Source organism: Schistocerca gregaria, chromosome 3, assembly GCF_023897955.1.
Source record: "Schistocerca gregaria isolate iqSchGreg1 chromosome 3, iqSchGreg1.2, whole genome shotgun sequence".
NCBI lineage: Eukaryota > Metazoa > Arthropoda > Insecta > Orthoptera > Acrididae > Schistocerca > Schistocerca gregaria.
Window position 1 is genome coordinate 461,228,768 of NC_064922.1, and position 16,057 is coordinate 461,244,824.

Consider the following 16,057-nt stretch of genomic DNA (forward strand, 5'->3'; position numbering starts at 1 on the left):
GTAAGTAAAACTAATTAACTCATATGGTAGCTCTGGATTAAGAAGTACAATAGCTCAGGTGTAGCTTAGTGAGTGGCTGCTACAGCATTCACAGTATCTTCACTACTAGCCATATATATGGCAATAACTGCCTTATATAGACAACTAACTCTGCTATGGATGTACAGGGTAACCACATAAAACCATTACGCCTCCCGCTCGAGATTAAAGTAAAAACGCGGTAACCAAAGAGAAATGACTACAGTGACGTTAAAAATATGTAGTTACCTGTTTATAAGAGGTGCTGTAAGTGGTGGGCATGGACTTCATTGCACACATCGTGTGATGACTTCACAGCAACACGCTGTAGTTTCAAATGGTTCAAATGGCTCTGAGCACTATGGGACTTAACATCTGTGGTCATCAGTCCCCTAGAACTTAGAACTACTTAAACCTAACTAACCTAAGGACATCACACACATCCATGCCCGAGGCAGGATTCGAACCTGCGACCGTAGCAGCCGCGCGGTTCCGGACTACGCTGTAGTTCTGCAACCATGATGTTATCAATTTCTTTAGTAACGTCCGGTCTGTGATCGTGTATTGTGCGAGGATTGTCAGCATACACTTTCATTTTTAGTGTACCCCACAGGACAGAGGCCTCTAGTCTGTCTTCAGAAAAGACATTGGTGGTGGGGGCCATACTTCGGTTGGAGTGTGAGCGGTTGCTGCAGCTTGTTGTAATACAGCATACAGCTTCTCTGAGACTGTTAATTGTGCATAGAAGGGGTCGAAGATGTCTAGATATGTGGCACTGTTTAAGGTGTAATTGAAAAATATGGTGCCAAAAATTCGCATGCCAGGCAACACAAACCAAATTCCCATTTGAGTGGAGAGCTTCTCCGTACCAAATGTGTGGGTTGACTGCGACCAGAATCTGCAAATCCGTGAGTTTATGTAACCTGTCAAATGAAACCAGGCCTCATCTGAATAGAAGTAAAACAAGGGGTCCAAGTAATCTTTAGTAATTTATGTTGACAGCCACTTAGAATAATGAAGTCTTTCTTCATGATCCGCAAATTTCAACTCTTGCAACACACTCTTATGATAGGTTTTTAATTTCATACCTTTTAATACACGACGATACGATGTACGAGATACATCAAGGTGCTTCAGTAATCTCCTTACCAACTTTCGGAGACTTCTAGTAATGTCCATACAAATTCTGTTTGTAATTTCAGGGATCCTCTCTGTCGGTCGGCTATTGCTCTGCACATTCTGGACGGATTCTACAGCCCCCCCCCCCCCCATTTCCAGTACAGATCTTGAGTAATGCTGGTCGTGTGGAGTTTCCTAACAGAATACTTCACTTGAAACATTTCTTTACATTCATTGGTGGAGCCCGTCGTTACGTAACACGCCACAGTATCAGTTCCTTGTTTTAATGCAAACCGCCTCATTTCTGCAACAACTCAACAGTACAACCTTCTTACAATAACTGACGCATAATTCACAGCTGCCCTCAAGTTTCCAATAAAATGCAGTGAAGCCAGCTTTCAAGAGAGAGTCGCACCTTCACAAGCAGTTCGACTACACGATGTTAACTGGTACCCGAGGAGTATCAGTTACGTGACGGACACCCTGGAGTTTGTTGTTAGTAAGCTGTAGTAGAGTCCATGCAGAATAAAGTGGCTGGTAGGTGTGTACCCATGGAAAGAGCAGAAGTGATGGGAGTTACAGGCAGGCACTGTAGGGGAAATGGCGAGTGTTGGAGTGGAAATGCTGTTCTAAACTGATGCCTACACTCACATTTTTTGTAAATACTAAGTGGAACTCCTCCACGTACGCACTTGCATGGTGACCATTCTAAAAGATCTACTCCCACCGTTGCTTCGGCTGGTATCTAAAAATAATTCTGCTGAAAATGCAATAACAGTGGTGATTTATTTTCACCTGGCTTGTAAATCACTTATAACTTTCAGAGAAGTATCATATGTGGTGAACTTTGAGAAAACCTATATATCTGTCTTGTTATCGTGTTAAAATTTACTTCTTATAACAAACACAGCGGAGTTTGCACAACGTCACCTCCCTAACATGTTGTGCAGACGCACTTGTAAGAGACTTTTGAAACAATGATTTCTTAAGTTTATTTCTTAACAGAAGATCTGAGAAAAAGTAGCGTCAGTAGCTTACGTAGAGGTTCATCCTCAGCACAAAAATAAGTGGGTAATGTTTTCAGGTATGTTGTACCATACCCACAGAATTTTTCGTTTCACCAGCTTTCGATGGTCCTTAAAATTTACATTCTTTCTTCGAAAAACTCTGTAGTTAGTGGAAAAATACGGTAGATAGTGAAGTTCATCAAAACAACCATATGGCAAAATACTGTTTTCTTTGTGTGCTCTCATTTGCCAAAATCTCACTTCGGCGTCTCAAACCGTTTATGAAATACAATGAATGTTGTTGATATTTCACTCTGGCTTTATCGCTGGCGCACCCGATGAGAAGTGAGTGTGCTACATCAGATCAGTTATCTCAAGATTGATGACAGAGGGCTCCACCCAAGTCTAAAGAAATAATCAACGTGTTAGCTAAATTTCGTATACAGTAACTAGTTATGTAGTATGTATCAAATGCAAAATAATGCTGCCCCTAATTTTCATTGCAAACTTTCTTGAATTTCGCGCAATGTGTTACTTCCATGCTAATATCACAGTAATTGTGAGCATTAACGAAGCGATGGGCACATCACCATGAGGCTGACATGTGATACTTTAAGTTACACAAAAATGAAATTTTTTAGCAAATATTTTCTTTTAAATCGTTTGAGAAAGATTACAGGGCGTTTGACTCGATTCTGTCATCGCTGACGGACCGAAAGGGGGCAAACACTGTCTGCCTCACGGTCTGAACAAACGAATGAACTCGCCCAGCGGTTTGGACGAAAACTGGTCACTGCGGACGGCCCATCATACACTGCGTGGGCTCTAACATTTGAACATGTGTGTTTACAAGTGTTGGTTGGTTGAGGTGATGGGACCAAACACTGAGGTCATCGGACCCATCGGATAAGCGGTGCCCATTCAAAGGAACCCTCCGGCATTTGCGTGAATCAGGATGACCGGAAGCGGGTTTGAACCGCCGTCCTCCCGCAGGCAAGTCCATTGTGCTAATCACTGCGCTCCCCGCTCGGTTTTACTAATGACAGCCCTTGGGTACAGTTGTGTAAAGTAGCGTGCACTGATTGTATGCGTACAATTACATAGTGAATTTAAGTGTGTTGGTGCCTGGTCGTTTAATGTTTATTGAGCTCAGAAAGTCTTTTCCTGAATTTTCTATTTAGTACGAATTTTTCCTTAAATCTTAAATCATTTAAACAAATGTGTTTGGAATGCCTGAAATGTTGTCAGCCAGTGGTATTGTTAGTAGCAGTCAGATTAGTTATTCAGATCCTTATTTTAGAGCAAGAGCGTTCCCGCTTTCTAATTGTCTTCCAGCCTCACTAGTGCAAATTTTCACTCCGTCTTGCTACCAACGACTCTCTGCTCGACGTTCTTCATGTTTTGACGTCTGGTGCCGGGTCACTCTCGACGCGTCACGTGTTCACATTCGGGTAAGGCACCGAAGACGAGAAACTACATATTCATGAAAATTGAAATGAAGAATTGAAGGAAAATATTTTTGTCCCTCAACTTACTCTCAGCAGGAATTGCCAGCGCTCAACCTGCCAACCACGTTCTTTACCTCACTGTCACCAGGTTTATTTGTTTTGCACTTAGTAGATATAATTGGAGCCGTAAATATCTAGCATATAGCTGTATTCGCAAAGAAATCATTCATACAAAGTCTGTTACTAGACTTGATCCCACACATTTCGATAAACTAATCCACGTGATCTGCGAAACGTGTAATCGTCAACATGTTTCTTTATCCTCTTACATCAGTGACAAACAAGCCACTCCTGTATTAAACATAGTTTCAAACAATGGGAAATATCTGTGCCGCGCGGAATACCCGTGCAATCGGAGGCTTCTTGTTTTAAGTTAGAGTACGTAGTGCGTAAGCTTAGGGACCGATGACCTCAGCAGTTTCGTCCCGTATGACCTTACGACAAATTTCCAAAAAATATCTGTCTTGCTTCGTAAAGTATTTAATGAAGTGAATGACTTGATTTTTTTGAGTACACATCAATGCCTGTAAACCTGTCTGTCTCTCTCTATATTTCTCTCACACAGACAGACACGGTATGAGAGTGAACACTGCGTGATGCTTACCTTTATGACAGCCTCGGTGACCTTCAGCTGAGCAAGGTCACTGTCGATAGCGGGTCTCATGTAATCATCCCCAGCTCCGAAGATTTCGTCCACTTCCTTTTGAATTGCGTCCTGCCATTCTGGGTGCAGACCCAGAAGTGCAAATATACAGCTCAGAGCCGTTGCAGTGGAGTCACTAGCTGCCAGTACAAATGTTCGTACCTGTTGAAATGGGAAGATGACACACGAATGAGTGTTTGACGAAGTATTAGGTCAGACAGTTTTGTCGAAGATAAATGCGGCATTACGTGCACATTTTTAGCGAAATACATGAGTAGCAGTAAATATGTTAGGCACAAAAAAAAATGGTTGAATTGGCTCTGAGCACTGTGGGACGTAACATCTATGGTCATCAGTCCCCTAGAACTTAGAACTACTTAAACCTAACTAACCTAAGGACAACACGCAACACCAAGCCATCACGAGGCAGAGAAAATCCCTGACCCGCCGGAAATCGAACCCGGGAACCCGGGCGCGGGAAGCGAGAACGCTACCGCACGACCACGAGATGCGGGCAGTTAGGCACATGATGAATGGAATGTTTCGAGTTAAAATCTGCAAATCACTTTAGCGGCAGCTGTTTGAAGCTGACACAAGTTGCACCGATCAACACGCTTGTAGTACGATATAAGAATCCGCAGATGACACGCACTTAACGGATCAGTTGAGACATTCAATAGACAGTGATTATCTGAGCTGTCTGAATATCAGTACTGACAACAAAGCTGGACGTAAGCGCACCTGGCAAATTTAGCTTCCCTCGATGAACGTTACGATGATGTCGATGATTTATGTTACATTACGCTAATAAACGGCGTCATCAGCCCCCTCACATGAAATAAAAAGAGAAGAGAGCGGTGAAAAATAATGTAAAAGTTAACAACACATCATCAAATGAATCAGTGTTAATAAAAATAAATGTATGCAAAGCTGGACGTTCGTATACATGGTGGCCAGAAACAATCTGAAAATCTTCTAAGGGTGAGGTTGTTCTGATATTTAATTATTAAGAAAGCAATAAAGAATAATGCGCCTTTTCAGATTCAATTAGCATTGAAGTTAGCCAATTAGGCTGTTGCGCTCGAAAATTCAAGTGACCCGCCAGATGCAATTAGTGTCAGTTGTTCTCTTAAAGAATATGATAGCGCACGAAACCGTCCAGCCTTCCACTCAGGTTCGATTCTTACTATTATCACACTTCCAAATTTCGTATTGCTCTCGTGTTAGCTTTTAGGAAACAAAACAGAAACACGTTTTTGAGACACTGTCTCTGTGGGGCCGCGCGAGTTTGGGCGTGCAGCGGGTTGACTGTGTATCTTCATGGCAAATTATCTCGCGAACGGCATAGAAGGCTATTTTTAACAATTATTTCTCAGCACAATTTGTTCTGCCACACTCAACAAGCTTTTCAGGTTGTTTCTGACCACCTTGTATATATAAGTAAACTCTCTCTCTCTCTCTCTCTCTCTCTCTCTCTCTCTCTCTCTCCGTCCGAACAGGCCATGAAGGCACAACAGTACCGACCGGCCACCGTGTCGTCCTAAGTCCACAGGCTTCACTGGATGCGGATATGGAGGGGCAGGGGCATGTGGTCAGCACACCGCTCTCCCGGCCGTGTGTCAGTTTACGAGACCGGAGCCACTACTTCTCAATCAAGTAGCTCCTCAGTTTGCCTCACAAGGTCTTAGTGCACCCCGATGTAAGTAAACTGGTTTCCAAAATTAAAGCAACAAGCGGAAATTTAGCAACGTGGCGTTTATTTTTCCAAAAAATAGTATAAGCAGGTGATAGTAATGTAGAAACAATGTAAAGAACACGGAACGTAAACATCCGCAACATTCGTAACGGTAGACGAAAATATTTTTCGTTTTTTCCTGGCTCCTGGATTCGAATTATTCATTGCTTAATTTTTGAATGAAAGTCATAAGCAATAGCGGCATAAGACAACCCCCCTGTTATGACAACGCGATCAACAAAGAGGGTGGGGAGTGGACTGATGTTCTGGACATTGTCTTGAACTTATGGTGGGAAACCACTTCTAAAATGCAGATGAATTAGCAATGATCATAGACGTGAGTATGCAGAACCTAATCAAAGCACTGCTTTAAAGATTCAAAGGTGCTTCCACGTGACATTTGGTCTGTAATTGACATACACATGTGACACGTGCTGGACACTCACCTGAAGATGTTTGGATGGTTACCAGCCGAAACATTACGGCAAGAAGTCAACGTGACCCGGCTACAATCCCTTAACCTCACAGAGTATTCAGTACGCAAGGAAAACTTCAAGAATCACAATTGACGTAGTGTCATTATGATCTCTCCATTTGTGGAAGATTACGGATTGATCCCACTCGGGTTTCCGGAAGAGGAATGTCCAGGGGGAGGTCACCAAGTCACGATGAGAAAAAGGTGCAACAGCAAACGAAAAGGTGATATTCTACGAGTCGGATGTGTAATATCAGAAGTTTGAGCATGGTAGGGAGCTAGACAATTGAAAACGGAAATGCTAACAATCGATCAATATACTGTATAGAGGAGGGGAAGTGAACTGAAATAGAAAGAAGACAAGGATTTCTGGTCCAAGGAATACAGAGTAATATCAATAGTACCAGAAAATGGCGTAAGAAAGTGGGATTCGTTATGAATAAGCAGATATGGTAGAGTGTGAGTTACTATGAAGAATTCTGTGATAGGATAGTTATTTGCAGCTGCAATAGAAAACCAACGCCGACAAAAATAGTTTCAAAAACATGGCGACGTCGCCAGTAGATAGTCAAAGTGTTTGAGGATATTGAATGGGTAAGCCAGTACAGAAAGTGAGACAAAAATCTAATAATGATGGACGACTGGTTGTAGGAGAAGGAGTACAAGAAAGTGTTAGGGGAGAATATTGGCCTGGTGGCATGTATGGAAGAGGGGAAAGAGTTTTGCTATAAATTTCGCTTAGTGATAACAAATACTATGTTCGATAATCCCAAGAGGGGGGAGTATTTGTGGCAAAGACCGGGAGAAAAGGATAGATTCCAGCTGATTTACACCATGGCCAGGCAGAGATTTCGAATTCAGATATTGGTGGTAAGGGGTAGCCAGGAGAAGATATAGACTCGCGTCATAATTTAGTAATGAAGAAAAGTAGATTGGAGTTTAAGAGAAGCGTACGGATGAATCAATGTTGAATGATGTGAGATACTCAAGTACTGAGGAAGGATGAGGCGTCTGATGTTCGCTGATGATGCTGATACTGCCATAAGCAATAACATAGTAGACAGTTCAACTGAGGAAAAGTGGACATCTCGAAAAAGAACACTCACAGATGTTGGAAAGACAAACATAGGTGTTTGGAAGGTAGCTGTGCAGAAACCATGGGCAACAGAAGAAATGCTTAAATTTATTGACCTGAGATGTAGGTACAAAAATGCTCAGAGAAGACAGGAATACAGTAGTATAAATCACTTAGGTATGAAATGAATGGGAAGTGCATGGAAGTCCAAGAAAACTGACTGCAGGCAAAAATGTGAAGAAATATACCCCAGCATACAGAAAAGTCGAAACTACCTTGAAGTTAAAAGAAGGGTTTCACATTAAGAATAAGTCGAATCTCACTGTTAAACAAAGAGGAGAGACCGGATAGACGGAAAGAGTACGATGATGCACTTTATGAGGGGGATGACTAGATTGATGACGTATCAAAAGAAGAAAAAAGGAAATCGAACGAAGTTGGAGTGAATGTGGAAGAGATAAGGAAACTATTATCAGCCAGTATTCAGAAGGGATTAGGAAGACTAAAGATTAAACAAGACAGAACGGATAGATAACATTCCACCTGAATTTTTTAAGTCACTGGAGTATGAGGCAAACAATCGACTAGAATATTTGAGAGTGGCGAAATACCATCAGACTTCGTAAAGACGTCATCCACACAATTCCGACGATAGTAAACGCTGGTAAATGCGGGAAATATCATATAATCAGTTTAACAGCTCATTCATGCAAGTTGCCGACAAGAGTAACGTTCAAAAGAATGGAAAAGAAAATTAGGGGTCTGTTAGATGATCAGTCCGTCATTATGAACGGTAAAGGCACCAGATAGACAATTCCGACGTTGTGCTTCATAATGGAAGCAAGACTGCTGAAAATTCAAGACACGTTCATAAGATTTGTTGACCTGTAAAAGCGTTTGCAAATTTAGAATTATAGAAATAAGAGTATTTTATAGGGAAAGACGAATATCTTACGTATAGGAACCAAGAGGCATCAGTAAGGCCGGGAGACCAACAACAAATTCCTCCGATTTAAAAAAAAAAAAAAAAAAAAGTTCAAAATTTCGAGAAAGGGATGCAATTTCTTGCCCCTACTGTTCAATCTAAATATCAGAGAAGCAATGACAGATATAAAGGGAAGTTTTAAGACCAGGATTAAAATTCGTGGCAGAAAAGATATCAATGATAAGATTTGCTGATGACAGTGGAAGGTGAGGAAGGATTACAGGATCTGTTGACTTGAAGAAACAGTGCTATGAATACGGCATTTGGATGAGAGTGATCCGAAGAGGGCCATGAGAAGTAGCAGAAATGAAAATAGTGAGAAGACTAACATCAGAATTAGTGATCAGAAAGTAGACGAAGTTAAGGAATTCTGCTACCCCGGAGACAAAATAACTGATGACAGTCGAAGCAAAGAGGACGTATGAAGCAGACTATCACAGGCAAAAAGGGCATTTCTGGCCCTGAGAAATCTACCAGTATCAAATATAGGCTTAATTTGGACGACGAAATTTAGAGAATGTTCGTTTGGAGCACGGAATAGTACTGTAGTGAATCATGGACTGTTTTAATCCCGAACGAAGGAGAATCGTAGCAGTTGGAATGAGATGCTACAGAAGAATGTTGAGAATTAGGTGGACTCATTGGGTAAGGAAAGAGGAGATCCACGCAGAATCGGAGGAGTAAGGAATATATGGAAAACACTGTCAAGAAGAAAGGGCAGGTTTGTAGGACACCTGTTAAAACATTAGGAAATGTAGGGAGCTATAGTGGGTGCAAACTGTAGACTAAGACAGATATTCGAATACATACAACAAATAGTTGTCGTAGTCTGCAGGTGCTGCTCTGAGATGAAGAGATTGGCGAAGTAGAGGGATTCATGGTGGACCGCCTCAACCAATCAGAAGGCTGATAAATTAAAAAAAAAAAAGAATGAAAATTTCTGTCAACAAGGAACCATCGCACGATCGTTAGATAGTATTTAGGCCATCTAAACCTTTATGAAGGTAGCAACGGGAGATGTTTTTAAACGTCATCTCCTTCCTCTTGATCACAAGAAACACATTCTGGTTTACGACTTCGTGAGCCTCTTTACTAAAGCCAATCGTATTAACAGGATATGTCCATAGCCAGCCTCAGACTTTCGGTACAGTAGGAGTGAACACTTCCAGATGGTGCACTCATTGAGTTCTGTTATGTTAGTGATTCGTCGTGGGGTTCCCACGAGCAGCTAGAGATATGAAATTCCACCCGAACAGAGCCCCACTTGCCTGGGTTAAGCCGGTCATAAGTCAGGTATGCAAGATGCACCAGAGGCTGTCCACTAACGACTGCTCCGCCTCAGCAATTATGTATGTCATCACCAAGTAGTACACCTTGAGATTAAAGCTTTTTTTGAAGATATTTTTACCATCCTCTCTATCTGGGTAAGTGAAGGTTACAAACAGGCTGCACATGTCACTCTAACACTTTGTGTGTTCCATCTGTGGTCTGACACAGGAGGTGACTATCCTGTTAGCCCGTCACTCAGAATTATGACAGCCTTGTTTCTCCGTTGCCGTAGATTGACAGTCCCCATCCCGTTGTGGGAAAGGGGTCTACTAGCCAAACATCGGTGTGACATCAGCGCGGGTTCCCCTGGGTGATGAGGCGAGTCGAGCTCCACGGACGCTGACGTAGGACGACTAAAGGCAGGTCGCTTTTAACGTGGGATGGACAGCTGCCGTATCCCCTTAGCATGTGACAAGGAAGGGTGGCCCAGGTCTTTCCCCCAAGTAGCTGGAGCTAGTAACTCGGCTCTTGAGCGTGGACCAGCATTCACCTACGAAACCCTTTCGCTAGTTTATAACAGAAATTTACGAACATTACTGTACACAAGGCATCTTAATATTATATCCATTTTCCAGAGTCATATAAAAAGCACATCTTCATATAACAAGCCCCGTTAGCTGTCGCCTAAATAAATCTCCATAAGGCATAATTAAAAAAATTTGCAATGTTCTACAGATTCACTGAGTGGCGTCCTCACCAATAGGAATGCGATACAACCATATTCAAATAAACAAACAGCTAAAAATATCGTCTTACGATAACGATAATTAAAAAGTAAGACAATTTACGTTAACACGATGGAACTTTACTAATTTATTACTCTTTTGCACGACTGATAAGAGTGTTAACATTTACCTTGCAAACAAAGGCGAAAAACGGCCTTTAGGGCATTAAACCCATATACTACCATTTCATCTAAACTACAAGATCATACCAACTAAGTACATGTCTACTTTCTACACTCCACATCTTAGTAAACTGTTGATCTGTCCACAGGCTGCAGTTTCAGAAGTTACCCACAATTCATACGGCTACATTAACCAGCTCATTCACATCCAACTTTCCTATAAATCAACTTCCACTTTTAACCTTAGTTTTGAAATACTGAGGCCACTTTCTTGTGAGCGCCAGTGAGAGCTTTCCTATGTTTCCAACGTGTCATTTACTTCAATCAGCCAGGGAAATCATGTCACAATTCTTTTGAACATACACTTAGGTAGACAACTGCAATATAGCGCCAACATGTGGGATTTAGCCGGCCGGAGTAGCCGAGCGGTTCTAGGCGCTACAGTCTGGAACCGCGCGACCGCTACGGTCGCAGGTTAGAATCCTGCCTCGGGCATGGATGTGTGTGATGTCCTTAGGTTAGTTAGGTTTAAGTAGGTCTAATTTCTAGGGGAATGATGACCTCAGAAGTTAAGTCCCATAGTGCTCAGAGCCATTTGAACCATTTTTTTGTAGGATTTAACAAATAAAAAAAATAGATTCAACACGCTGAGATTATTACATATGAATTACTTGCTACACAAAAATAGTACTTGTTTCCTCGCCAAATACATAATTTCTCAAATACCATTGGTTACCTTGTTTGGTATGTTTTGCTGTCTTTTATATCACTTCCTTGCTTGCATCCCACATTCAAAAGTGTTGTTATTTAAGATTTCCTTGGCTATCCTTGTTCAACTCATCCACCTCAATAACATCTTTAAGTTGCCCTCTTGCCTTTAGGACTCCATGAGAGAAGAGAACTAGAAGAAGTCATGGTGATTTGTCAATTCACAAAACAGGACAAAAGTCTAATTCTGAGTGTTCTCTCATTCCACCTGCCAGAACTCCACTCATTCAGCCTACCACTACATGCTCACGTCCGTATTACATCTCCCTCAGAGCACACAGGCTCAGAGCATTCCCAGCAGCAGACAAAAACAAATACTCAACAACAACTCTCCTTTCAAATATATATAGGCACGGTGCTACTTTGTCAGCTGAAATTTCATCATACAACAGCCTCATATCCTGTATGTGGGCACTTAATTAATCAATGTGACTACTAACAGTAACAAAGGAAAAGGAGAAGCGTAAAAGGCATTATCTGATCCATAGCTGTCCAGAGCCCAACACCCAAGCTATTAAACCTGCACTTCCTTTGCACTTGTACAAAACCTCAACCTTATCCTAACATCATAAGACACAGGACCATCTATTATACAACCAAGAAGGTTTAATTCAACGAAGATTATGACAACTTACTAAAGAGGCCCCAAAAATCACAAATAATCTACTAACGTGGAGGGCCAAAGCGTATTAGCTTACCCATATTTGGGTTGAAAAACAAATGAGAGAAAAAGAACTTAGCAATCCATGTCCATTATGACAATTATGTATCAGTATCTTCAAATCTGAAATGTGAAGCACTCCCCTGGAATGTTTGGCCGAGAGGGTTTCTAATTCTATAGTGTTCAGATGTACAATCTTCCTTATGTGAAATAGCCTGCAATAAAATTTAAAAGGTTGTTGAAAAGGTATTTCCGTCTCTTCAACTACCACTGCACTTTTAGCAGAACTTTGTCCAATTTTAAGTCTCTTCTTTGAAACTGCTTCCTGCGGTCTGCGCTTCCTCTTCTCTGCCTGCACTGTGTTGTCTCTTTTTACATTTACCTTCACTACCGTTTATTCAATAAGTGTTCACTAACAAGTGATCGGGTGCTGAAACATGCCATGAATTTAGGGATGTGGTCCATGCCTCACCTTAAACCTCGCATTAAATTTGCATTTCCTGTACCCAGACAACCGTTACTAAAGATAACGCCATCGTGGTGTTCCCATGGCTGTTCTTGAACAGATAGCACGCACATCTCCGTCTTCCTTTGCTTTTTTCATCTGCGCAAACTCTCGTTCCGCATTTTCCTTATTTCATTGCCAGCTCGTGTGAAGGCGACAAGAGGTTTGTTCATCAGTTCTGCTGAATCAAACATTTGGAGCATCTGAGTGAGAATAGGCGTCCTGCAGTTGTTTCTATCTTTTGAGTCACACAGATTACGCATCCAACTACAGACTTGGCTGGGGGTACTGAATCCCCCAGTAGATCTGACATCGGCAACAAATGCGTGTCGCAGCATAGATGCTTCATTCAGTGCCAAATCACTTGCCTGACGCCCCACAAATTTGATTTGAACATAGACGTTTCTACTTGTATCAGCATGGTCAGTGGCGCTTCTCAAGATCTTGGTCACACTTCGCTTGTCTGTGTCTGTTAGCATTAATCGGCACACCGCACGTCCGTCAGCCGTTTCGCGATTATCCTCAGCTTTACTGCCGGCTATTTCCTCTTACTTTGGTATCGCTCCGTTCTGAAATTCTGCTACTGTCACACCGAGCCTACTACCAAATTTGCCAAACTCTGTTTTAAATTTATTTCTGTTCCTGATACGGTTCCTCGAATTTCTTACTCCGTTTTTGGTCTGTTATAGAAATAGTTCTCAGAGTTCCGTACTCAGTCTTCTGAATAATCCTCAAGAATGTTGATACCAAGTGATAGTGAGCCTGTTTCCTCTGCAACGCCCATTGCAATGGGTGGGACTGCCTCTTGCACAACGTGCCGGACCGACTCTACTTCTACATACTCAAGTCAGGTGGCTGAAGACGAGATCAACTGATGTGTCTCAAGATTAATTTCATCACTCATTATGTTATTGGGATGATCGCTTATCGTACCTTGCTGCAACCTGTTTCCATGCATGTCGAACTAGTGGCCTGAACGTTCTGCATATCAAAATAAACCGTCTCAGCTCTTGTTTCACTCAATGTTGATTGTATTCCAGAGCTTGATCGAGTGGTCACCCTGTTTCCTACTAATTTTTCTCTACAGATAACTGAGCAAATCTCACTGACACTACAAGGTAACATTCTGCATTTCCAAAATTGTAAATCACTTCACGTGAGCAAGAATCATTATAATCTTTAAGCCAACATCATTAAAAATAAAAAATAAAACAAAAGAATGTCCTCAAAAGAAAAAAAAGGACCAAAATATCTAAGTGCTAACAACATAATATGAAGTAACAAATCAACGCAATTAAGTAACGCCATTTAAGGGCAAATGTAGAAATGTGTGACTTATGGAATTAAAAACACAGGTTATTAAATGACATTCTACTACCTGTTTTATAGAAGATCGCTAAATAAGGATTATCTTAAGTGGGATGTATCCCATGAAAGCTTACATTTTCTTTGAATTTTACTGTGAACTTTTTCTTCTATCTCTCATTGTGAAGTCTTCCTCCAGCAGGTCTGTTCACTTCCCTGGCAATCTGATGAACTACGTACCTCTTTTCATAATTAGCACAATAAAATAATTAATAACATATCTGCTTCTGATGTACAGTCGATAAAGACAACAGCAATTTACGGATTTCAGGATTACTATAGTGGAGATCGGGGCATAATTTCTCAATGCTCCCCGCGACTATAGTAGTTTAAAGTGCACATGACGCAGTTGCCTTTTAATGGTCGCTATACTCAAAACTGTCACTCAAATTATACATCTTGTAGTGTCTCACTGGGTGTGAATGGGAAATCCGTTATGACTCATGGACCTATGATTAGTCATGCTTAGATAAACTGATCACGAAAATAGTTTATTCCTTAACATCAAAACTGAAACCTGTTCAGAGTACAGTTTCCTGCTAAGACTTTTGAAAGCAATATAACATATCCCTTACGAATGGTCCCTTATGAAGACGTTCCATGTTAGCTACCTAAATGCAACAGGTAAAATCATGACATACAGACTACGCTGGAGAGTGTCAGAGTGGTACATTTGGGTGGACTGGTGTATTTGACGACCAACACATCTAAGAACAGAGAAACATAAATATCATTCTGACACCGTTCTTCACAAGTGATTTCTAATAAAATTGTGTGCCAACGGAATGTCGTCTCAGCTGCGTGGATGAGTTCGTGATTACCTGCCAATATGGTAACAGTTCGTAATAACCGACGGAAAGTCATCGAGTTAAATACAAGTAATATCTGGCGTTTCCAGAGACAGTATTGTAGGCTCTCAGTTGTTCCTGATCTTCCTTAAAGATTTAAGTGACAATCTGAACAGTCCTCTTAGCCTTTGTTTTGCAGATGATGCTGTCATATACCGTCATGTAATGTCGTCAGATAATAAAAACGAAGTCCAAATTCTTAGCCGAGTGGTAACGTACTTGCTTCTCATGCACTGGGCCCGGGTTCAATTCCCGGAGATTTTCTCCGCTCAGGGACAGGATGTTGTGTTGTCCTCATCATCAGCCATCCTCATCACCGGTAGCAAGTCGCCCAATATAAGGCTTGCAATTGGCGGCTGAACCCGAATGGGACATCCCAGCCAACGATGCCATACGATCATTTCATTTCACATCAAAACGAATTCTTAATGATTTAGACAAGATATCTGCGTTGTGCAAAAGATGTCACTTAACTCCAAATCATGAAAACTGTGAAGTCATCCACATTGGAAGTAACACGAATCCGCTAAATTTCAGTTACACGATAAATCACACATACGTAAAGGCTGTAAACTCAACGGAATATTTAAAGATTACAGTTACGAATAATTTAAATTGGAACTATCACATACAAATGTTGTGAGGAAAGCAAACCTAAGACTGCTATTCACAGAAGACTTAGAAAATGTAACAGGTTTACTAAAGAGACTGCAGTACTGTTTTGCGATGTGCTATCCGCGTCATATAGGATTGACGGAGGACATCGAAAAAATTCAAAGAAGGGCAACTCGTTTTGTATTAGCGCTTTATAGAGGAGAGAGTTCCACTCATATGATACACGACTTGGGGTGTAACAAGTGCGCTTTCCACTGCGGCAGCGTCTTGTTTATGAAATTTCAATCACCTACTTTCTCCTCAGAGTGTGAATATATTATGTCGGTGCCCATCTACTTGCGGAGAAATGATTATAATAAAATAAGAGAAATCAGAGCTCGCACGGAAAGAATGAAGCGTTCGTTTTCTCCTTGCGCTGTTCGAGAGTAAAACGGCAGAGAATTAGCTTAAAGATGGTTCCATGAACCCCCTGCCAGGTACTTAATTGTGAATTGCAGAGAAATATTGTAGATGTAGATTAAATGGAAGGAATTTTCCACAAGTATATATGTGAC

General features: G+C 41.4%; 1 protein-coding gene across 2 annotated transcripts in view; it reads right to left on the reverse strand.

Moving 5' to 3' along the window:
* LOC126354172 (cytochrome P450 4C1-like) overlaps positions 1–16,057 on the reverse strand; it is a 144,825-nt gene that overhangs the window by 23,279 nt on the left and 105,489 nt on the right. For both annotated transcript variants that reach the window (XM_050003608.1, XM_050003607.1), the window contains one exon: positions 4,257–4,457. In XM_050003608.1, coding sequence (XP_049859565.1) covers positions 4,257–4,457 — 201 coding nt within the window. The remainder of the gene's footprint in view (positions 1–4,256; positions 4,458–16,057) is intronic.